This window comes from Phoenix dactylifera, chromosome 16, assembly GCF_051530095.1.
Source record: "Phoenix dactylifera cultivar Ajwa chromosome 16, Ajwa_hap1_PhDact_Kaust_v1.1, whole genome shotgun sequence".
NCBI classification, from domain to species: domain Eukaryota; kingdom Viridiplantae; phylum Streptophyta; class Magnoliopsida; order Arecales; family Arecaceae; genus Phoenix; species Phoenix dactylifera.
In genome coordinates, this window is record NC_143205.1 from 1,438,211 (window position 1) to 1,462,710 (window position 24,500).

A 24,500-nucleotide genomic window follows, 5' to 3' on the forward strand; every position below is an offset into this window, starting at 1 on the left:
GGTGATGAAATCCAGTTCTTATCTTGTTGGGGTGATTACCCTTACTATGTGCGTGATATATTAAGTGGTATATCAAGCAATCATACACGCTTTACTCAAATTAAATCAAACAATCACAACAAGGATTCAAATGCATGAGCAACCTAAATAATATCTATTCGAGCACTCGTAGTTTAAAGGGGGCGACAGACTAGACACACATATGCCGAGACGTATGTGCCGAGCTTTCCTACTACGTTTGCAAGCTGATGCGCGAAAAATAAAGTCGAGAGAGCTTTAGAGGTTACCAAGCAAAAATTCAGCAAGCTAATTGATCAAACCTCTTCAGTATGTGTCCTTTAGTCGTCTAAAATTCTTTCCTTCTTTCATTTTTTTTTTTCGATAATCCTAACAAAACAAATAATGATTAGTACATCTCAAAAATATGGCAATATAAGAAAGTAGATGTATCCAATCGCTAAAAAAAAAAAAATAAATAAACAAAAAAAAAGCAACCGTGCTAGCAATCTCCGGCAACGACGTCAAAAATTGATAGTCAGTTTTAAAACCACGCAATAGCATGTACCTTGTAGAATAGTGATTACATATATCGATCCACAGGATTGGGGTATGATTGTTTCCGTAAAAATATGTAAAAGGGAGAGTTTGTAGCAACTATTAAACTAAGTAATTTAATAAGAAATGCAATTGAAAATGATAATAAGTAGAAGAACCTAGGGCAAGAAATTCACCACTAATATGGCAACAAGAATTAATTGTATTTTAATTTATTCTTGGGTTAACATGCACATTAGCTACAAGCCGAATAAGTATTCAAATAAAATGTCACAAAAGTAATTTAGGAACATCCATTTTTAGTTGACATGAAATGTCTACTCTAAACTAATATGGTAGGACACTGCATCTTCCTAAAGCATAGATGATCTTTATATTTACTTAGTGACCATGAAAACCAGTTGTATAAACGTCACATTTAACGTCACAGAAATTAAATATGAGATAAAAGAAGATATTCATTAAAAGCATTAAGTTCATACGACTCCAAGATCAGAAAATTAAATATACAAAATTCTTGTCCCTTTGTTAGGGCTGCATCCCACCCTAGTGCAGAGCTCAGCCTTCCATGGGATTCTGGACGGCAGGAGCAGTGGAGAAGGCTTCCATCACGACTTCCTTCCTCTCTCCTGTGTCTCCTCCCTTCTCTAGCTTCGGTGGGAACTCCCAGATAAGAATGAATGATGCGGTGAGATAGAGTGGGTGAGAATCATGGGTCAGCCGAATGCCTTCTTTGTTCCATGCCTGGGCCTTTTATAGGCTGCATGCCTCCCCCTCTCCTCCCCTGTTCCATGTTGAGATAAGGATGGATCGAAGCGGGATGAGGCTGAGAGATTATTGCTTAATCTCCAGACGTGTTGTAGACGCTGGCTTTAGTCCCGATGGCTGGGAGCAACCCATGAGGATTTTGATAACGGAACTCACGTTCTGTTTTGCAGGGGATTCAGTTTGGATGAAGAAGAGGAAGCCGTACGCGTGGAGTAGGTGATAATCCATCGGGAAACAGATGGAGTTCGAAGCTGTTAATCCATGAAACTCAGGAGACTGCTGGTTGAGATGTTAATGAGTTTGAGATGATGCCGTTTGAAAGTTTAATTTGCTGTTATTCTTCTGTTCATGCTAGGAGAAAGAACCGAGGTGTTCTATGGTGATGCTGGGAATTCCGTGACGCTCGGGATGAAGCTGTTTGGGACACAATCAGCTCGGGAGAAAGATTGGAGTTGATCCAGTTGGGTGAAGGATCGATCAGTTTGGGATGATGGGGTTGTTCGGTTTAAAAGTTTGATTTTTTTTTTCGGCTGCGAATAAGTTCATGTGGCTGGGAACAGGGGATGATGCAGGATGCGAGCGTTTAAGAGGATCTCGGAGGCTGGGATCAATCTGGAGAGATGCTGGATTGGTTTGGGAGGAAGGATTTTTAGTTGGAGATGATATGGAAGAAGAGAATCATAGACGTGAGACAGGCGGACGGCTGGGAAGTTTTGGAAGAAATCACGGAAGAAAAGGAAACTTGATCTGTGGATGCAGGAGATGGCGAGGACGTGGACACAAGATTGAAGCTTACGGACGCAAGATTGAAGCTTACGGCTGAGCTGAAGATGCGGGATGCTATTCCAAACGGGATGATAGCTGACTCAATCCATGGATGAGAGATATGAGAAAATAAGCTTGGGAACTAGCAGAAGAAGATGAGGATGCTGGGAGGAAATGGAGGAAATGGAGGAGTCTGTTTTGCTAAGCTGGGGAGCTGGATCTGTGGACGCGACATGGACGATGCTCACGGCTAGGGGACTCAGAAGATGCAGGAATTTGAAATGGAATGAAGGAAACTTGCGGTTGGCTGGGGTTAATCCGGACTGCTGTGAGGCGTGGAAGGATGGCTCTGTTTTGGAGGCTAAAATAGAGGAAGTTTGGACATGTGGAAACTTATTCTGATGGGTGAACATGTGAAGAGAAAGAAAGAAATTGATAGGATGCAGTGTGGATTTAGGCATCATCCAATTGCGTTCCAATTGCGTTTGACTCGACCTGCATACATTATGCTCAAATAATTAAGAAAATAAATCAAACTTGAATAATTTATTTAAAATGAAATGATGAAGAAGAACACATTTTCTTATGTTTAAATTTAGAATATGTGTATAAAAATAATAATAAGTGCTATGTAAAATAGATTAATTTACGCATTATTTAGCACTTATCAGTCATGCACCTGGAAAGAGAGCTTACTCCATGGTGCAAGCAATCTGACTGAGCATGCCAACAATATTGCAGGCCAAGAATTTGTAAAGAATTTGGTAGGACATTAATTTTCCTGTATGTGTAGTTGTTAGACATTTTGTTACCAAGCTCAATTTCTGAAGTAGAATAAAATTTAAGTTTTTACAACTAAACATTTCCATCAGATGTTTAAATAGAATTCAAAAATATATCTTGCCTGCTCTTTCAAAAGCAAGATTTGGTTGTTCAGAAAAGCAATTATTTGATGTAAGCTGCTTAGGTTGTTAAAAATATCATAAAAAGCAAAAATGTGATAAGAGAGATTAATGACATGTAGCTCCATAGCCTATCGATGAAGTGTTGAGGCTTATAAGATTTCTTGTGTATTTAAAGTAACACCATGAAAAACATGAGACAACTCCAACCAGCTAGAAAATTCAGACTACTAACTTTGCCAATCGCACAAGTTCATACAAGCTTGAATTAGACGGGCAGGTTAGCACTGTCAGATATAAAAAACAACTCATTAGACTGATTGTTCAAACTGAGAAAGTGCATCATTATTGACTTTGCTCTAGAATCAATGATTAATAAAAATGATTAGTATAATGAAATATCCCAGAAAAGTTGAGGAACACTCTAGCAAGCATAGGGGAAAAAAGATAAAATGATGTTGCAAAACGTTAAGCAGCAGAACTGCAACATGATTTAAGTCTGAGTGCAATTATATAGAAATGTCCAGAACAACAACAACAAAAAAAAAGAAAAAGAAAGCTATAACTGCAACCTCAGTTGTAATGAACCTAAACAGCCTCTCAGAGATAGCTGGTTATGTATTGGATTATAGAAGGTATGCACCCAAAAGATCATGCCACCTGAAAGACCGCAATAGAATTGAAGTCCGCTTCTTGTTAGCAAGAACACTACTTTCACAATCACAATACTGCCAAAACATTTCAAAAAGGAATAAGCAATCATGAAGTGAGACCAGATGCTTTCTTAATAATTCAATATGACAAGAGCACTGCTATTACCCTACAGAATAGGAGAGAAAAAGTAGCAAGAGCTCACCTGCCTGCTACTCTTAGATCTCCAAAAACAGCTGTCATAAGCATATCTCATACACAATATTATGTCCATAAGGAGAAGAATTAAATGTCCTTGTTCCCCACCTATCATCACCTTAAAATGTTAAGTGACAACTGTTGCTGCTGCTATCACTACTGCTGCTCCTGCTGCTGCTAACGATGATGCCAACTGGAATCATTGCTTTGAAGCACGTATGATAACAACTGCTGAGCATTTCGTCAATCCATAATCAAGAATTGAAGGCTGTTTTGCATTGCATGACTAGGAACAGCATAGGGTGAGAACATACACCATATTTCAGTGATATAAGGAAAAGATGGATTCACTATGCATCTATATAGCATCATCTGTCTTCTACAATGCAGAGTATCTGACAGATGATCTTGCAAATTAAAATATATATATATATATATTAGTATCCAAATGGATTGATGATTAGTTACAATCAACAGCTTCACGAAGCTTGGATTCACCAGGTTTATGACTTCTGCTTTCCTGGTCCATTGATAAGCATCATAATTTGTCGTGTTTGCCACATATAACTCAAACAGAATTCCTTCATATTAATAAGCGAATGAAGTTGCATAGTTAATAACCCACAAAAGAAATCTAAAAAACAAACATGCAAACAGGGAAGCATGTGTAACTGCGTACGTTAGAGAAAAAAATGGATAATCACTGCCCCACATTAATGTAAAACAGATACATAAATTTGGCAACTTTGAGCATATAGTGAAATTGAAAACAAAGGGGTGAGGCATGTTGATCAGCATACCTTGTCACCATGTCTGGAGATAAGATGTGACTAATAAAAATTTCTTAAAAGGCAGTACAGTAACCCTAATAAAATATGAGGCACTTATTGGGTTCTCTAATGCTTTATTTAGACAACTTCAATCGTCTTATTAACCACAATATTACTGTAGTATATATATCTTCCAGAAGTTAATAACTTGAAAATAATGCAAAGAATGCTGAATATGTAATTTACTTCAATGTAATTATTATATCTGTACTCTAAAAACTGCTCTCCATGTTCCATAAATAGTCATTCTCAATTTTTGGAAAACTATAAACATGTTTTACTGCAGTACGAAACACACCTCTGAACCTCATAATGTGGAACCCTGCCACAAGTAATAGTCGACGACCTAATCAAGTGTTGCTCCTAGTAATGCACTAACTCGGTAATAGTATTCCTCCGGACATTAAAATCAGCATCTATATAATCATTAGATCATTTTCATTTCTAATGTGCATCTTATGTGTCTCAAAAATTTGACGCACCATCCATTATTTTATAAAAACATGAGGCAGCACACCTCAACAAGCAACAAAGCCCTCCAACAACTTATGCACTAATCAATTTTCCATGTACATTTATATGTCAACTTGCTCTGCTAGCCAGATGCACGGTTGATGACAAGAATTAACTCATCATCAATCTCCGAGCTGCAAGCTTGGCCCTTGGTTGCCTATATAGATGATTAATGCCCCACCTAGTATATAGCACCTTTTTCAACAATCACATAAGGATTTAAGAAACCCCTATGCTATTTCCAGCAATTGTCATTTTGAGTTTCAGATGAATATAACTATCAATGTAAGCAAATTAGATTTAAGAGCGAATGGGTAAAAATGTGTCAGAAGGCAACAACTAATTATGATTTCAAATATCATGAAATATTCAGGAAATTGTTATCTGGTTATGATACATGGGGAGCCACCAGTAACAACTCTATAGGAAAATACATATTTCTATACGAATTCACGTTATATGAGAACTGAATTTAATGAGGGCATCATTTTCGTGACTAAAAATTTCTCTGTCCTGGTCTGTATCTACATATATTGGTTAAGATCTTAAAAAAAGGCTTCATCAACAAGACCCCCCCAAAAAAAACAGAGCTATGCACGTCTGATTTATTTCCTGCTATTCCAAAATGAACCAATATGAAAGCATATTGGCTTGTTGATGTGTCATACTTACTTTATATAGCTCCATGCCTCATGTCAAGATTAGAAAGTAGAAATAGAAGTAAAAAAGAATGCCTGGGCAGATCTATAGAAACTGCTAGAAGTAAAAAAGTCATTCAAGCTGTGTTACTTATTAATTACAATGAGTAACAGGAACAATATTTCAACGTTGTATAGGTAATTAACATGTAAAACAGATGGAAGCAGGATGATTGAACTTCAAGCAGACAAGTATCATATACATGGCACAAGAATCTGCTAATCACCAACAAGCAAACAGCTGGGGGTGGTGAAACGAAATGTTGTTGTCACAGCTGACAAGGAATTTGGCTTCTAAAATGCCATATCCATCACAGTAATTACAACATGAAAATGGCTAATTATCTACACCAACCAATGCTAAGCCAACTTAATTAGACAGGTAATACAATGATAAGGTTATTCTAGCATTAAAATGATAAATAGTTCCAGCATTGGACCAGTCCATTTCTAGAAAAGAAATAACAAAAAGAAACAGATATAAAAATAACTAAATAAAATAAACTATAATACCAAGAAAATGAAACATACTAAGAGTGTAAAGCAACATAAAGCCTTTCTCAGAAAAGAAAAATGGCAATCAAATTATGAATCACCTCAATCAAAAGTATCATCATGATCAGAGTTAACACAGAAAAGTTGATATTATGAAGCTTTGTTGCTTGCAGTTGACATCTTCCAGACTGTTGCTTTCAATTTTTCAATATCCATATTATAATCACTCACTACATTTGCACTGAACTTAAAAAATATCAATTTTTGTTTTTTTTTCTGCAGTAAAACGTTATAAACAATGACTAGCAAAGTGAATCCTCAATTTGAATGACTCAACATAATTTGCACTGAGATACAACCAAAGACATAAAAATGAATTTCAACATATCTACGATTTAGCATTATCATGATAGAATTTTAATGATTGTGATTCACTCTCCACCAAAAGGTTCAGGAATCCATCAATTTGTTTTACTTGTGGGGGGACAGCAGGTAATGAGCAGTGAAATCTCAAAACAGAAATCAGTAGGACAGGGGCGCCTCCAATATCCCTTCCAACTTCCAATCATCAACCTAAACCTCCTCACTTCGTATCTTTCTGCCTATTTTATACAAGTTTTCCAACAACAGAAGCGACTGGATTTGATAATGGACACCTGGCTGCACTGCTCTAACTTCAGTCTATTAGTCTTTATTGAAACCAGAAATATTGGCTACCTTACCTCATGGGAGACAGACCTTCTAATATCCTTTTATTCAAACTCACTCTTGGACGGTTAGCTTCTTGTTCTCCAGGCTAGATGGACCCTTTCTCTCACGATGTGGGTTGGCCACATTGTCCCTGAGATCCCACGTCCCAAAGGCAGCTATAGGATGCTTTCAGGTTGGGTCTTATTGTTTGGTCCTCAACCCTGTGTGCTTGTTGGAACATTGAATAGGAAGGAGGGAGCTCAAAGTCCCCTAACAAAGCATTAGATTCACCAATATTTCTCACTTTTTATTGCTCTGAGAAAAATGCCATGTAAGAGGGCCCCACATCTATGTACGAGAATGGTGCTCATTGGACCAAGCTGGTGCCTATCGGAATCGACAGGGAGAATACCTACAAGATGAATATCTGGCTTGGTGTAGAAGCCCACATATTCCCCAACATGTCGTGCAGACAATCCAGGTCGACCCTCTGAAGCTAGGGCCACCGAACCAGCTGAGAATAAGAAAAAGGAAGAGCATATTTGATGTGAATCAAGATTCTTAGTAGAATTAGAATTTTGTGAATTTTTGGGCCTTTCGAATCAATATCTTTTGGGAGGCATTACTCAGTTATACATGTCCATTTGGGACATGAGAGTATCTGGTCCTACAAGTTTTATATATTGAGTTTCACCTAGTTTGGTCATTATGAGGGTAAAAAGTTGGTTTGAAGTTTCAAAACAAGGTCAATTTTGAGTTTGAGACATTTTAGGAAAGCCCAAGGATCTTACCTTAGCCCCTAATCTATTCATTTGCATTAATCTAATATGTAAAAAAAGGGGCAAAGCAAAAAAAAAAGGAAAGAAAGAAAGAAAGGAAGAAACAAAGAAAGAAGAAGAAGAAGAAGAAAAAGAAAAAGAAAAGAAAATAGAGAGAGAGAGGGCAGGCATTTGTCGGGATCAGATCAGATTCGGAATCGGAGAATAGGCTGATCGATGGCAACCCTCTGTGGGGGTTGCAGCTCTGGGTTGCAATCATCTTGGTCAGAAAGAGGAGCATTGATGATTGATCTAGCATGGAGTTGGCCACAAGAAGGAAGGAGATAAAGAGCGAATAGGAGAAGAGAGGGCATGGGAGAAGAAAGAAATAAAGAGAATGGGAGAGGGAAGAGGAGAAGAGGGAAAAAAAGAACATGAGTGAGAAGAGGAGAGGAGTAGAGAGAGAGGGTAACAGAGTTCGCCTAATATGTTCAACTAGCAATTGGCTCATAGCTTTTAATCTTCAGGTCTTTTATTAGCTTTTAATCTTCAGATCTTTTATTCACCTCATGAAATAACCTAGTCCAACATCTTCCCATTATGAACTAAAAATCTTGAAGAGCTGTGTCCTCTACTGATGCATCTGATAGATTTAAAAGAATTTATTGACTAAGAAAATTTGAGAGTAGCTCGTAGTTTGTGCAAAGATACTTTTAAGGCTCAGATACATTCCAGGAATTTGTTTGGTAATACAAACAAGTTTTGTGATCTGTCTTATTAGTCGAGTAAACCAGTGGGTTTAAAGCATAGTTTTGCTTATAATTATATTAATGAGTTTATGTTATCTTTGTCATCTTTCCAAAGTTAAATAAAACTTTCAGCTAGATAAATTAATATATTTCTAAGACGATACTCACAAATTCAATAGGCTACATAAAACATAACAAATACGACTTCTGTTCTTTACACTAGAATGTAACTATATTTAAAGTTCCAAACAGTAATTGTTGTAATGTAATAGCCCAGAAAAAGTTAGGGCCATATACCTAATGCAGGGGAAGAAAGATACTATGATGTTCCAAAATGCTCAGCAGCATAACTGCAGCATGATTTTAGACAATAATTGCAATAATCTAGAATATGTCCAGAACAAACAAATTCATAATTGCAAACCGGTTGTAAATAACAACCTAAACAGCCTGCCAAAAAATCACTGGCATGCATTGCATTATGTGTGCACCCAAAAGATTATGGTACTTGAACAAGGGCAACAAAAGTAAAGTCAGACTGCTGTTAGCAAGAACAGTAGTTCCACATACCATGAAGACATTTCAGACAGGAAAAGATCAATCATGAAGCTAGTCATTCTTAGTAGCAGAATTTTTTATTTTTAATAAATCAAAATGACAGGAGCACCACTATTGGCTCCAGGTTAGGAGAGAGTAATAGTAGCTCACTAGCCTACATGCTTGCAGATCCCCATAACAGTTTCCATAAGCATATTGTGTACACAATATTTGTCAAATGTCTTTATTCTCACCGATTATCACCTTAAAAAAGTCATATAATAAGAAGCCAACTGGAATCACCATCTGGAGCAGGTATGGTCATAGCTGCTGAGAATGCAGTTTTTCTAGCATTATAAAGGGAGTGATATACAGAAAAGATGGATTCCCTATATGAGTGCATCAGTAGTAGAATCTATCTTCCACACTGCAGAGTGTCTCCCAGATGATCTAGCAAATAAGAAGATTTTCTATGAATTCCTAATTGATTGATAATTCACTTCTCAAGAAAAAAGTTACAACAAACAGCTTTGCAAAGCTTGGATTGACCACATAAATGAATTTTGCTTCCCATTTATAAGCATCAGAGTTTTGTTGTCTTGATGCACCAAATGAAAATAGAAGTCACTTCAAGATTAATAGGGGAATGCAGTTGCAAATTTAATAACCCACAAAAGAAATCTAAAACAAACATGCAAACTGGGAATCATTTGGTACTGCATAAGTCAGAGAATAATGTGGATCAACACTGCCTTACTCTTTAACATATATACATAAATTTATCAACCCTGAGCTTATCCTCTGATTGAAAATTAACAGGACAAGGCTTGACAATTGGTGTCCTTGCCACCAAGACTGGGAGAGAAGATATGACTAATCAAAATTGCCTGAAGAGCAGTGCTTAACAAAATATGAAGAACTTATTGAGCTCTCTGATGCTTTATTAAGATAGCCTCAGGTATCTCGTTAACCATGATATTACCATAGAATTTATCTTCTAGAACTCAATAATTTGAAACAAATCAAAGCATGTTGGATATACAACTTACTTCAACATATTATCCTTGATCTAAAAAGTGCTATCAATTTTCCATAAATAGTCATGCTCAATTTTCAAAGTCAACCTTGGAAAACTATGAACATGTTTTTCTGCGGTATAAAACTCTTTTGAACCTCATAATATGGAACCCTTGCACAATAGTTAACAATCTTATTACATGTTGCTCCTAGTAATGCATTGATTCGGCAATTGTACTAGTTTTTTGTTGAATTACTCCAGAAACTAAAATAAGCATTTTTACAATGTGTAGATTATTTTCATTTCAAGTGAGTGTATTCTGTGTTTCAAAAAATCTGATTCACCATTCTATGTTTTACAAAAACATGAAGCACCTCACCTCAAGCAGCAACAAAGCTGATGCGGGACAGATGATTTAGAGGAGAAAATAAGAAGGGGAAAGGAGGAGAGAGGAGTTCTGGAATCCACCAGTTGCCAAAGCAACGTTTTTTTTTTTAATCAAAATATTCTAACCACAACAATAGACATGAGGGTTTCATATATAGCCCCCTATGTAACTACCCATGATTCCCACAAATGATCATATAACTACCCATGATCCCCACAACATCATGGATCACTACAATAGCTAAATACAGTCATAACAAGTCAACAACTAACAAGGACGAAAATACATAATAAATAAACGAAAATACACAAGAAAATAAAACTAGGGCGGCCAAAGTGCTATGCACGCCGGCGACGCCTATACACATGCTGGAAACGGTAGTCTGTGTCCCCACCAACTCCCCTCAGCTGAGAGGAGTTCGCCTCTAGCGAAACGGATGTCTGATAATGCTCCAACAGGTCTGAAGCAAGTCGCTGAAGCTCATCTCTGCTAATCCAAGTATCATCTGACGGAGGTCGACCATGCCATCTGACCAAATATCGCTGATAACCACCGTTCTGTGTACTGACAATCTGATCATCCAAAATCTATTCCACTGTGTCTGTGATCTGCGGAGAAATAGGTACAGGAGGCAAGGCAGGAGCAGGAGATATGGTCTCAAAGTTGGATGTGAGGTCAGTGTCAGGCTCATTGAATGGGTCGGCAGGAATAGTTGTCGGACCTCGGTAGGCAACTAAGTCTTCTACATTAAAAACTGGATTAATCCCAAAATCACGTGGACCACATATGCATTAGATCCAACCCGTTTCAGAATTTTGTATGGACCCATACTTTGGGCGTGCAATTTCCTAACGGTTCCTGGTGGAAACCGTTCAGGTCTGATTCTGATCATTACATCATCACCCATCGAAATTCTTGATAACGTCGACGTAAGTCAACGGCCATTTTATATCTCGCATTATTGATTTCAATTTTCTTATTAATCTCTTTATGTAAATTTTGTATGTGTTGCGCAAAGGACTCAGCGGTCTCAGAGATTCTATTGTTAGGTGCTACTGGGATAAGATCAACAGGTTTTCGCGGAACATAGCCTAAGACAATTTCGAAAGGGCTCAAACCAGAGGTCCTGTTCACAGAGCTATTGTAAGCAAATTCAGCTGTGGATATGAGAAGATCCCAATTACCCGGGTGGTCACCCACTAAACATCGTAGAAGGTTTCCTAGGCTGCGGTTGACCACCTCAGTTTGCCCATCTGTCTGAGGGTGATAGGCTGTGGAATATTTAAGGCTTTAAGCTTTGTACCCATGAAATTTCAGAGGGTCTTCCAAAAATAACTAACAAATTTGACATCTCTATCAGTCACTATCGATTTTGGAAGCCCGTGGAGTCTAACGACCTCATCAAAGATGATCCTCGCAACTTTGGAGGCGTCAGAAGTCTTGGAAGTGGGCAGAAAATGTGCCATTTTAGAGAACCGATCCACTACCACGAGAATGGAATCATGCTTACTTCTAGTCTTTGGCAACCCTAGCACAAAATCTATACTAATATCCTGCCAAGGACGATCTGGGACAGGAAGGGGGGTATATAAGCCAGTGTTTTGTTTGCGCTGTTTGGATAGATGACAAGTACGACACTGACTAACAATTTTTGCAACATCCCGTTTTAAACTAGGCCAATAAAATTTTTGTTCGACCATATCAATGGTCTTATTTCTACCAAAATGGCCAGCTATTCCTCCCGCATGGAGTTCCCAAATAAGAAAATCTCTAAGGGATGTTTGAGGGATACACAGCTTGTTTCCTCGGAACAGAAAAGCATCAACCACAAGGTAGTCACTATTGTCCCTGGTGTGACTTTCTAAAACACTAGCATAGATCTCAGCGAAGTCTGGACAAGTTGCATAATCGGCAATCATACGATCAAATCCAGTAACCTTTATGCTTACTGACAAAAGTAATGCGACACGTCGGCTTAGGGCATCAGCTGCCTTGTTGTCAATTCCTGCTTTATGACATAACACGAAGGTGTGTTCTTGAAGAAATTCAGCCCACTTTCCGTGTCGTGAACTCAATCGTTTCTGAGAATTCAAGTACCTCAAAGCTTCATGATTGGACTATAATACGAACTCTTGAGGTAACAAATAGTGACGCCAGTGACGCAGCGCTTGTACAACTGCATAAAATTATTTGTCATAGGTGGAATATTTTCGTTTGGCATTATTCAGCTTCTCACTGAAGTATGCGATAGGATGTCTTTCTTGGCTTAAGACTCCACCTATACCTAGACCAGATGCGTCACAAGAGACTTCAAAAACTTTAGTAAAATCTGGAAGACGCATTACCGAAGCTTCAGTCATTCTAGTCTTGATCTCTTGGAATGCCCTTGAGGCCGCAACGGTCCAATGAAATTCACCTTTTCGGATACAATCCGTAATCGGTGCAGTGATCGTACTAAAATTCTTAATGAACCTCCTATAAAAGGTAGCTAGGCCGTGGAAGCTTCGCACCTCAAATAATGTAGTGGGTTCAGGCCATTCAAGAATAGCTTGGATCTTCTGTGGGTCTGCTGAAACACCCTCAGAAGACACAACAAACCCTAAGAAGATTACACGATCAGTTATAAATGAACACTTATTAAGGTTTGCATATAGACTTTCTTTCCTTAGTGAATTGCAGACCAAACGTAGGTGCTCAAGGTGTTGTTCCTTGTTTTTGCTATATATTAAGATATCATCAAAATAGACTACAAGGAATTTTCCCATGAAAGGTCTTAATACTTGGGTCATAATTCGCATAAATGTGCTAGGTGCATTTGTCAACCCAAAGGGCATGACTAGCCACTCATATAACCCATCCTTGGTCTTGAAAGCTGTTTTCCATTCATCACCAGGGCGGATACGGATTTGGTGGTAACCACTCTTAAGGTCAATTTTGGAGAAGATAGTGGCACCTGCCATCATGTCAAGCATGTCATCCAATCGTGGTATTGGAAATCGATATTTAACCGTTATCTTATTAATTACCCTGCTATCCACACACATTCTCTAAGTGCCGTCTTTTTTGGGCATTAGAAGCGCAGGCACCGCACACGGGCTAAGACTTTCTCGGATGAACCCTTTTTGGAATAGTTCATCAACTTGCCGTTTCAATTCAGCATGTTCAATCGGATTGAGTCTATAATGAGGCAAGTTCGGGAGAGTCGCCCCTGGAACCAAGTCTATGGCGTGCTGAATGTCACGCATAGGAGGAAGCTCATCAGGAAGGTCCTCAGAAAAGAGATCCTTAAATTCTTCCAGAACTTGACGAACTTCCTTTGGAAAATCTACTTGAAAATCAGGAACAACTTCTTTGGACACTAACACAATGATTATGGATTCTTGGGCTGCTGCTTTCTCAAATTCCTTAGGACTAATGATGTGAAGGCGCTTTTCAACCTTCACATCCTTCTTTCCAGCAATAGAAGGTCTAGGAGGTAAAGGGTTTAGTCGAATTTTCTTTCCTTGGTGAACAAAAGAACAGGAATTGGATTTGCCATAAATGGTCACATCCAAATCATAAAGCCACGGTCTACCAAGGATGATGTGTCCAACGTCCATTGGAATAACATCACACCAGACCTTATCATTATATTCAGAAAAGTTGATTTGGACTAGACAACGCTCAGTGACTGGTATAGCAGTTTTATCCACCCAAGACACATTATAAGGGTTAGGATGAGGCACTGTCTTTAACTGTAGCTTCTTGACAGTTCTTGTGGATACAACATTGACACTACTCCCACTGTCGATGATAACCTTACAGCTATATTCGCCACATTTGATATAAGTGTGAAATATGGATCGACGTCTCCAGTCATCATCTTCTTGCTTAGGTTGTATAAGGACACACCTAACTACGCCTAAAGGAGTGGAACCCTCAAGTGAGCCGGATTCCTCACCTTCATCTGACTCTTCAGGGTCTATCTCTGGTTCATGGACCAACTCATTCTCTTCATCATTTCTATCTTCTTCGATGACCAGTGTTTTCTTAGTAGGACATTGACTAGCTCTATGCCCAAAACCAAAACATCTGTAACACTGATCTCGAGAAATTTTGGGTGGTTCACTTAAAATTCCCTTATTCTTTTGATCATTAATTTTTGGGGACTCGGTCGCTTGATTTCTAATATTAGGCTTACTCCAAGTATTAGTTTGACTACCGTGGGTGAACTTATAATTGGTCTCCTTAAGATTGAATCGCCTAAAGGTTGTCTTATTAGTATAACGCTCAATGTCTTGGACAAGTTGATAGGCATGTTCTAATGAATTGACCTCGCGTAGAATAAGCTCTTTTTGTAGATCATCTCGCAATCTGGACCTAAACCTAGAAAGGGTCAACTCCACGCTCTCACGTGCATCACATCGCATGAAGAACTCATCAAAGCGAGCGATGTACTTAGACGCAGGTTTGTTTCCTTGAATCAGTCGTTGCCACTGATCTAACAGACGACTCTTATAGGATGTTGGGAGATATTTTTCTTTTAACTTCTCCTTCATTTCATCCCATTGTACCACAGAGGGTTGTCTAGCTCTAGCAAGCATATTTTCTATTGTGTTCCAATGCAACTTTGCGGGACCAGTGAGCTTCATTTTTGCAAAACGAACTCTGCGATCTTCAGACAGGCTATACCATTCAAAGTAATGGTCCATATCAGCGAGCCAGTCAATGAAGACTTTTGGGTCAAGACGACCATCATAACTTGGTGCATCGATCTTAATACTGCGCATTACATGCTCATCTGGTGTCTCACGTGCTCTTAGATAGTCCCTTTGGTGTTGTGGCCCAAGGCCTCTGGGGCGGGGCGGTTCAAACTCACCAAGTTCAGACTCTCCATCGTTGTGAGTAACTTGGAGGTTGGTGATTGAATTTTCAGCCATAGTCAAGCGAGTGTTCAGCCTAGTTTCAAGGTCAATGATTCTTGCCCCTAATCTGGTTTCTAATGCTGCTATGGCATCTAACACCTGTTGGTTTGGGTTGGTCGACATCTCATGTGAGTAAGATGTACCGCTGCAAGTTGTCATACTCTAGAATTCAAAAATCCTAGATATATAATTAACATTCAGAATAAAATCAACAATCTTGAATAAAAGACGACTTTTGACATGGTCTCGGTTACCTTCGAATTAGCACAGGTGATAACAAAATATCAGGACCTTAGGTACTGCTATCCTTGGTTTGGATCATGCAAAATCTTTGCAGGTTAATCTAATGAAAGTGGGGTCTTTCAAATTGATTTGGGTTTCACCAGATTCAAGTAAAATTTTCTAGTTGCCTTTCGAGGATTTGAAAATAATTTGTAAAGCTCAATGTGTGTTTTCAAGGGGCATAGGCTTTTATAAAATTAAGGTCCTATCTCAAACTGACAACATGAAGTGAAAACAATAATAATCTAAAGATAAACTAGTTTATAGAAAAAGGCTGAAAAATTATTTAGAGGAAAGGTACGACCTCTTCTTACAGATCTGAATCAGTGGATGAGTTTGAATGTCAGAGTGCAGAACCGGAGCCCGATGATTTGTAGAAGATGCTGCTGGAAGACGGCCAACTGCGGGTATCGTTGTGGAAGCCCAACACGTTGCAGGGTCTGGATCCAATTGTAGAAGTTGGAAAACCAGGCCCACGAGATAATGGGCCAAAAGAGCTTGCTTGATAACGGGCCGAAGGCTGGGGTCGGCCCGCTTGCCCGAAATCAAAAGCACACGATGGGACCCGAAGCTTCTGGATGGCTTCGGATCCCTCTGTGTGTTTGAGAGTAGATCTGAGGGAAACACCGGAGGGGGAGGGGGAAGAGTGAAAGAGGAGCGATGTCGGAGGGTGGGATCCCTCGTTTTGGGGAGCGAGGGGGTCGGCGACGGCGGAGGATGGAGTCGGCAACGGAAGTCGGGGGTGGCGGCACAGAAGAAGAAGGGGTCTCGGTGAGATGAAAGGGAGAAGAAGAAAGGGGATTAGGGTTTTTAGAGATGAGGTATGGGAGGGAGAAAGTTTCAGTGAGCCGGGAGGGAGACGAACAAGGTGGATTCGAAGGTTGGTGGAGGGTGGAAGCAGCGGAGAAGATGAAGGGGAAGGTGGTGGTGTGACCGAGGCGGTGGTGAGGAAGAGGATGATGAGTGGGGTGGAGCTGCGGCACGGCGAGGACTGAGGCGACGCAGCGTGCAGAGGAGCTCGGCGGCGTGGTTCGTCGGCAAGGAGGCGGTGCTGCGGCCGGCCGGCAGCGGCTCTGCAATGGAGATCTCGGGGAAGAAAGGTACTTTTTTTTTTTGGAATAACTTGTGCGACTCACGTGCGATGAAGCACGTGTGCCTCACGTGGGTTGGGGCACGTGCAACTCACGTGCTCTTTTTTTTTTTGGGAGTGGATCCGGGCTAATAAACTGGGTAACGGGTGAGAGACTTACCCGTTAATCAGTGCTCCTCCAACCTCCCGACGGTTTCGGGAGGTAGTTCCGGACTCTGTGGCTATTGCTGCAGAGTGGATCCCGTGGCCTGCGGTGGTGGACGGCGGTCTACCACCTGATCCGAGCACCGTTGCTCTCCCCGGATCTCTTCTCTGTGAGTGGGGTCTGCGGCTGCGACGGTGGAACCAAGAGACAGTGAAGAAATTAGGGAGGCTAGGCTCCTTCCTTTTCTGGTCACACAAGTTGGGCGTGGTCCTTCAACACGCTCCGGCGTCCGTGGTGGTCGGGGTGCAGCGTAGATCTCGTGTGCCCACCTGAATCCCGGAATTCGGCGCTGCTCCGCCATACACAGGGTAGATCTCTGTGGGAGTTTCGGGAACAGAGGAGACAACAAAGGATTTTTTTTTGTAGTCTGTCCCACTGCAGCCCAGAAAATGGCAGAGAAAGAAAGGGGAGGGAAATAGACAGACAGGATCGGGGCGTTGGCACAGAGGCAAAGCCCAACGGGGCTCTGATACCAAACTGATGCGGGACAGATGATTTAGAGGAGAAAATAAGAAGGGGAAAGGAGGAGAGAGGAGTTCTGGAATCCACCAGATGCCAAAGCAACGTTTTTTTTTTTAATCAAAATATTCTAACCACAACAATAGACATGAGAGTTTCATATATAGCCCCCTATGTAACTACCCATGATTCCCACAAATGATCATATAACTACCCATGATCCCCACAACATCATGGATCACTACAATAGCTAAATACAGTCATAACAAGTCAACAACTAACAAGGACGAAAATACATAATAAATAAACAAAAATACACAAGAAAATAAACTAGGGCGGCTAAAGTGCTATGCACGCCGGCGACGCCTATACACATGCTGGAAACGGTGGTCTGTGTCCCCACCAAAAGCCCTCATGAAGCTATATATTAAACAACTCATACATCAACTTGTCCAGCTAGCTTAATGGACATTTGAGGAGAAGAAGCTCATTGTGTGTGAACTGTAAACGAGGCCCCTGGCTTCTCCACCTAGTATTTAGTAGCTTTGTCGGTGACGCTATGAGAATAAAACAAACCCCTGTGCTATATCCCAGAAAAACTTCCATTGTGGAATACATTCAGGAATTCTCATGTCATATTTCAAATGAATACAACTATTACACATAAGTAAATGAGGTCAAGATGGGCAAAAATGTATCAGAGGGCAACAACTAATTAAGATTTTAAATATCACAAAACATGCATGATATTGGTATCTAAGTGTAATAAATGAGGAGCCATTTTATGAAATGTAGTAAACCTTCATAGACAAATACATATTTATATGAATTCATGTTATATGTGAATTGACTTTATTAAGAGCATCTTTTTGGCAATTTAATATTTTACTGTACTGTTTATATCTATACTGGTTAAAATAAGATCAAAAAAGCTGCTTCATCAATGACATAAAAGAAAAGGGAGTCATTCACATGTATTTGTTTCCTGCTATTGCAAAATGAAGCAATATCAAAGCATGCTGACTTGTTGATGTCTTATTTTTACTTCATATAGCTTTATACCTCATGTTAAGATTAGAAACTAAAAAATCTAAGTAAAAATAGAAAAGCCTAGGAAGAACTCAAACCATGTACGAAGTGTTAAAAAGAACATTCAAAGCATTCAAATTGCAATAAGGTCTTTAAAGCTGTGCTACTTACTAATTTCAATGAGGAACAGGAACAACATTTTGGGAACATTGTATAGGCAGTTAACATGTAAAATCAGATGAAAGCAGGATAATTTAAAGTTCAAGCAGACGAACACCAGAAGGAATCTGACTCATAGGGAATTTGGCTCATGGACAATTTGAGTTCTGCTAATCACCTAATAGAAAAGAACAGCTGGGGTGGCAAAACAATATCATCAGCTCATAGGGAACTTGGCTTCTAAAATACCATATCCTATCACAGTAATGACAGCACGAGAGTAGCATATTATCCATCCCAACAAATGTTAAGCAACTCCGGAGGAAGTGAGGCAGGATCGAGCTCCCAACACTCTCTTGGCAGATTCAGTCCCTCTGTATCCAAAAGCTTCCGGGCTGGAATTTGATGCGAGAACAGCCTAACATCATCTTTCTCAATCCACTTGACAGCATGACAACCAATTGCCTGCCTCTTAAATATGGTCTTGTACCCTTCTACCTTCTCAAGATAAGCCATGCTCAAACCATGCATCTCACTATAGCTGGTAAGGAACACGACTATATCATAGTACCTCCCCTCATCACCCCCCAAAGTCCTTTCACCGTACAGCGCCCAAGCCGAACCTTTCTTAGGGTAAATCCTATAGACATCCCTCGCTGCCCTCTCGCATTCAACTAAATGGGAGAAGAAGTTCACCGAATCAATGTCAACCTTCCTCCCGACCTTGAACCGCCCGCAGGATATGTGGAATCCTGACTTCTCCCACAGCACCAGGGACTCATCCCCATGATTCTGGATGTCCAACCAACTCATCTTCACTCTGAATGGATTCGAAGAGAACACCTCTTCTATCAGACCATAATGCCGAGGCATCCCATCATCATCATCATAGATAGCCCAAATCTGCCCTTTCCTGAAACTCTTCTCAGTCCTATCCTTGTCGAAATCATAGAAATCGGAGTCCTCCACTGCCATCGAGATCAACTCGTCATCTTTATGCTTCATAGGCACCATAGCTTTCTTCTCTTTACCCTCCTCCTTCTCCTTCTCCTCCTCCTCCTTCCCCTTTTCTTTCTTCTTCTCCTTCACCTTCCCCTTTGCAAGCTCCTTCTGCATCTCGGCCAGTGTCTTCTCCGGCCTCTGCGAGAGTTTCTTGGACACCGGGGAAGTAGAAACCCTAGAAACTTCAGCTTTCCTCTTGTCATCTCCCGCCAGGGGGGGGAACCGGGGAATCCTAGGCCTAGTATTGGACCTGGACCGAGTAACCCTAACCATCGCGCCACCGCTGCCGCCGCCACCTCCGTTGTTCTCGAGCTTGCCGCCGTCGTCGTCGACGGAGGGGGGGACCTCGACGGCGAGGAAGCTCTTGCGGCAGCCAGGGCAAATGAGGCGGTACCCGACGTACCGGCGGTCAAACTCGTGGAGAAGGCGGCAAGTGGTGCAGGCGGTCCAGAATGTCTCCACCGGCCCCTCCGCTGCTGCGGAGGCCTCCTTCTCCTTGGCGAGGCGGAGGGAGAGGTCGAAGTCGCGCTTGCGGCCGCGGTCGGAGAGGAAGCGGAAGGAGTCGGCGACGCGCTTGAAGGCCTCGGAGGTGGCGGCAGAGGCGGAGGGGACAGAGGAGGAGGACTTGTCGGGGTGGAGGGCGAGGGCGAGGGTCTTGTACTGGCGTCGGATGGAGGAGGGCAGGGAGAAGGGGGGGATGCGGAGGACCTTGTAGTGGTCGGAGGGGTCGGCGCGGAGGATCTTGAGGGCGGTGACCATCTGAGAGACGCCATCGAGGTCAGGGCGGAGACGGGCCGCGCGCTTCGCGTACTTGAGGGCGGATTTAAGGGATGACGACCGGAGCTTCTCCTCCGCTAGGGATTTCATACGGAGGGCCTCAGCCTCCCGGTCCTCCGGCGGTGCCGCCGCCGCCTCGGTCTCCGCGGCCATGGTGGGGAGAGAGAGAGAGGGTGTGGACTGTGGAGGAAGGAGACACTTTATTTTGGAGTCGCCGATTACTCTGTATTCTGTAATGATCTCTGGTTATAAAGACAGTAAACTGAATCGATGGGAACCTCCACATGCGGTCCTACCACGATTACTCAGCATTTTCTACGTCACCGATAAAAGCCTGATCTCTCTCTCTCTCTCTAATTCGAGCCAATCGACGTTAAAACTATTTCTGGATACTTATACATAATCGATCTTAATCTTTAATTGCATGGCTTTACTGATTGCACTGATCCATTCCAGAAATCCAAAAGATTTTTCAGTCCATTTGGCTAACGACAGCTAGTTCGCTCCGGCAAAACTTTGAAAAGCGTGCGCAACTGACGATGGTGAAGAAGGCTGAGGCTAGCAAGGCCATGGGCGGCGCTGCTACGGGTGGAGACCAGGGTTCATCGGCGAGAGGGGAGGAGACGGGTGCTTGGGCGAGCCTTGGGGACTGGACAACACACCTAATCTTAGAGATGGAGGTGGAGAAGCTCCGGAGACTGATCTCGGCGGTCCTCGAGCTATCGGAGGAGCCGATCGAGGCTCGCAAAGGGAGTGGAAGGATCGAGCGATGGTGGTCCATAGTTTGGGCCATCGAGTGCCAACGGAGTGGGTGGCCTAGGATGTAGCTCTTCGGGAGAAAACAGAGGCAAAGGTGGAGGCAGTGCTGCTTATCGACGACCACCTCGTGCTTCGGTTCAAATCAACGACAGACCGGGATCTAGTTCTGTCCGATGGGCCACAGGTGGTGGCGGGCTAGTTGCGGGCCATAGAGCCATGGGCTCCTGATTTTGTGCCGAGACTAGACGTTGTAAAAGTAGTGGTAGTCTAAATCTGGCTGCCTCGGCTCCTAGTGGAATACTGGTCAAGTAAGACGATCTTTTGGATCATGGCGGTGGCCGGTCGGCTGCTCGCCGTCGATGAGATCACTGAGAGGCAGAAAGTCATGGGGTTTGCTTGAGTTAAGGTGTCAATCGATGTTACTCAGCTGCTACTGCCTGATGTCCAGTTCAGGAGGAAAGCGAGGGTGTTGTGGCAGCCTTTCCTCTATATGGATGTGGTCGGGTTTTGCTATAGTTGCGGGTGGATTGGGCACGTGGAGGCGGAGTGTAGATTTTCGGCGCTGGAGGAGGAGGGGCAAAAGTGGGCACCCATGGTGGTGGGGACCGGCGGCAATCGGGAGGAGTTGGACTCTAGCTCTGACGAGGACATCATCGGTCGATCTTTGGCCCGTGGCTGGCAGCCAAGAGGATTCAGTCGTCACGCGCGGCGAAGGGACCACCACGGCTGAGGAAGACAACCGAGTCAACGCCTGAGTCGTCCTCCTCTAGGCCACAATTTCCGCCCAACCGCCCGAGTTCTCCAAGCTCGCTGCCAGTCTCGGGCGGCTGGCAAAAACTAGCGAACGTGGTGCGGTGGTGCTCCCCCCCAAAGGTCCGGTCGGTCGGCGAGGGCAGTGACTCGGGCCTAGGGTCGGGATCGGCTCAGGGGTGTGGCTGAGTCGGGTCAAGTTTTGACCCGTTTACCGAACTAGTCTACTTGAGTCTGACACAATGGGTGCTGGGCCGGCCAGAATGCAAGCTAGCCCAGACGTCCAGATGATGAAGTGGGCCTGGGCTCGTCCAACAAGCAGCCCAGAAGCCTAGTGTCCGATTAGGCTGGAGTGGGTCTGGGCCAGGGTGATGGGGGCTAGCCTAGGAGTTTGGGCCGGACCACCCACTCTACTGAGCTAGGTGCGATCATGGCGCTCGAACGTCAGGCTGGGCTCGAACTAGGCTCGGGGTCAGGCCTGGGCACACAGGAGCTGGGGGTTGCCCCCCTTCCCCTCCTCCTCGGATGTCTTCTCCGGTGCGGTTGCCTCCAACCACGGCGACCCTCGGCCATCCCTTGTCTCTGCCGGGGGCGTCGGTGGTGGGGCCTCTATGGTCTGCTTCGGGCACTGTCTCACTGGGCGTTGGCACCTCAGGTAGCTCGGACGTAGAATCCTTGGAGTCCGGGCTGGGTGGGAATGTGTTCGAGGAGGAGGTTGATGGCAGCAAACTGGCGTTGGGCTGACCAGCCCACAGTGGAGCTAAAGCCCCCTGGATCACCTTAGAGCAGTGATGCTGGAGCGCTCAGCAGTAATGGGGGAGGCATCGGCTTCGGTTGAAGAGGAAAGGGCTGGTAGTGGGCCGACCCAACCTGGGGGAAAATTGGTGTAGCCCTGTGTGGTGAGGAGCAAGGGCCAAACTTGCAGAGTGGCGCAGAATGAAGATCTTTGTTTGAAATTGTAGGGGAGCAGCCAAGCCCTCCTTCAACTCCTCATTTAGAAGACTGGTCGAGGTGAACGGCTTGGGCATCTGTTTCCTATGTGAGACGAGTCTCTCTGCAGAGGGCCTCCATCGAGTTCAGCACCACTTGTCTGCTACCTGGGAGTTCGTTGCTGTGGAGTTTCAAAGCTTGTCCAGGGGTATTTTGATCTTGTGGAAGCGAGGTGTTGCAATGGTGGATGTTTTCCACAACTTCCCCCAACAAGTTGTAATGATAATCTCGGAATCCAATGAGTTCTCCTGGATTATGTCTGGTGTATATGCTAGTACTGACTACAGGATAAGGAGAGCCCTCTTGGGTGAGATTACTAACCTTGTCTCCTAGAGGATTCCGATTGTGGTCACGGATGACTTCAACTGCATTCAAGGACCCAGCGAGAAGAGAGGTGGTAGGGTCTATACTAATAAGATGGAGAGAAGGGAATTTCGAGATGTTTTGACAATGAATAGGTTGGTGGACCTCAGTTTCTCTAGGCTGAGATTTACCTGGTGTAACAACCATTTGGGTCGTGCTAGAGCGTGGGAGAGGGTTGATAGAGCTGTGGCATTAGCATGTTGGATCTAGCGATTTCTTGCTTATCAAGTACGTCATCTGTCTCGGATTGCTTCTGACCACTTCCACTTTTGATCATTACTGCTTTAGGCACCGGCCATCACAATCCCTCCCACTTTGAGAAGTTGTGGCTCTTGTATCCCCAATCTTGAGATATTGTCTGGGGGGCCTGGGGGTTGCCGGTGCGAAGAAATACCATGCAGAGGGTCTCTCACAAACTGGAGCTCACCAAGTGGCGACTGCGCAGATGGAATCGTGAGATGGTGGATGACATCTTTAGATGATTGGAGGAGGTGGAGGAGTCCATCACTGAGCTTCAGGGAAGGGAGGACAGGAGTGGCGAACTACTAGAGGCTGACATGGTTGCACTACGACAGAAGCTGGCGATGCACCATTCTTTTTTGCGGCAGCAAAAGGTCTTTTGGCGATAAAAGTACAGAGTCCAATGGATCAGGAAGGGCGACATGAGCACTCGATTCGTCTAGTGGATCAGGAAGGACGACATAAAAACACGATCTGCTCCCTACGGGATGAGCCAGGACAGAGGGTCGAGGAGGAGAGCAGGATCAGGCAAATTCTGTTTGACTTTTTTAGGTCCAAGTAGATGAAGGATAGCAACTTGGAGGTGCCCATTCGATTTGCTGCGTCAGATCGTGGAATTGGGCTGGAGGAGAATACATATTTGATTCGAGCAGTATCGGAGAATGAGGTATAAAGGGCCATCTGGGCCTTAGCGGAGGACAACCCTAGGGCTGGACAGCTTCCCCCTTTCTTTTTTAGCAGGTACTGGTGCATTATCCGAAGGGCAGTGGTGGAGGCGGTTTGGCTGTTCTTCAGTATGGCAGCGATGACGATTCAGTTATTCTTCAGTACGGCTGCCCATGACATTATGAAGGATGGTAAATACAACCATGGGAAAAATGGAGAAACTAGTAGAGTAACCTATGCTCTTATTGCCGTAAGGAAGGTTTCAAAAGAAGGTTCCCCATTCAAACTCTTGGACCATTCATGAAAAATG

At 43.0% G+C, this 24,500-nt stretch overlaps 2 protein-coding genes across 7 annotated transcripts; both read right to left on the minus strand.

Annotated features, from left to right (window-relative positions):
• Nucleotides 1-988: 988 nt before the first annotated feature.
• Nucleotides 989-18,446, minus strand: LOC149751081 (uncharacterized). 6 transcript variants are annotated; one of them, XM_089927872.1, is made up of 3 exons: nucleotides 3,847-18,446; nucleotides 3,563-3,650; nucleotides 989-2,583 (listed from the first exon to the last, which is right to left on the minus strand). In XM_089927872.1, exon 1 carries the CDS (start codon nucleotides 15,576-15,578, stop codon nucleotides 13,563-13,565), a length of 2,016 nt encoding a protein of 671 aa, XP_089783998.1. In that variant the 5' UTR covers nucleotides 15,579-18,446; the 3' UTR covers nucleotides 989-2,583; nucleotides 3,563-3,650; nucleotides 3,847-13,562. The 6 variants fall into 6 exon arrangements, with proteins under 6 accessions (XP_089783998.1, XP_089783999.1, XP_089783996.1 ...); XM_089927873.1 differs by lacking the exon at nucleotides 3,563-3,650; XM_089927870.1 differs by having other exon boundaries at nucleotides 989-3,650.
• A 187-nt stretch (nucleotides 18,447-18,633) lies between these two features.
• On the minus strand, nucleotides 18,634-21,260 carry LOC103723748 (DNAJ heat shock N-terminal domain-containing protein). The gene has a single exon (XM_008814769.6). The coding sequence runs from the start codon at nucleotides 20,573-20,575 to the stop codon at nucleotides 18,932-18,934; it is 1,644 nt and encodes a 547-aa protein (XP_008812991.4). The 5' UTR covers nucleotides 20,576-21,260; the 3' UTR covers nucleotides 18,634-18,931.
• Nucleotides 21,261-24,500: the final 3,240 nt, after the last annotated feature.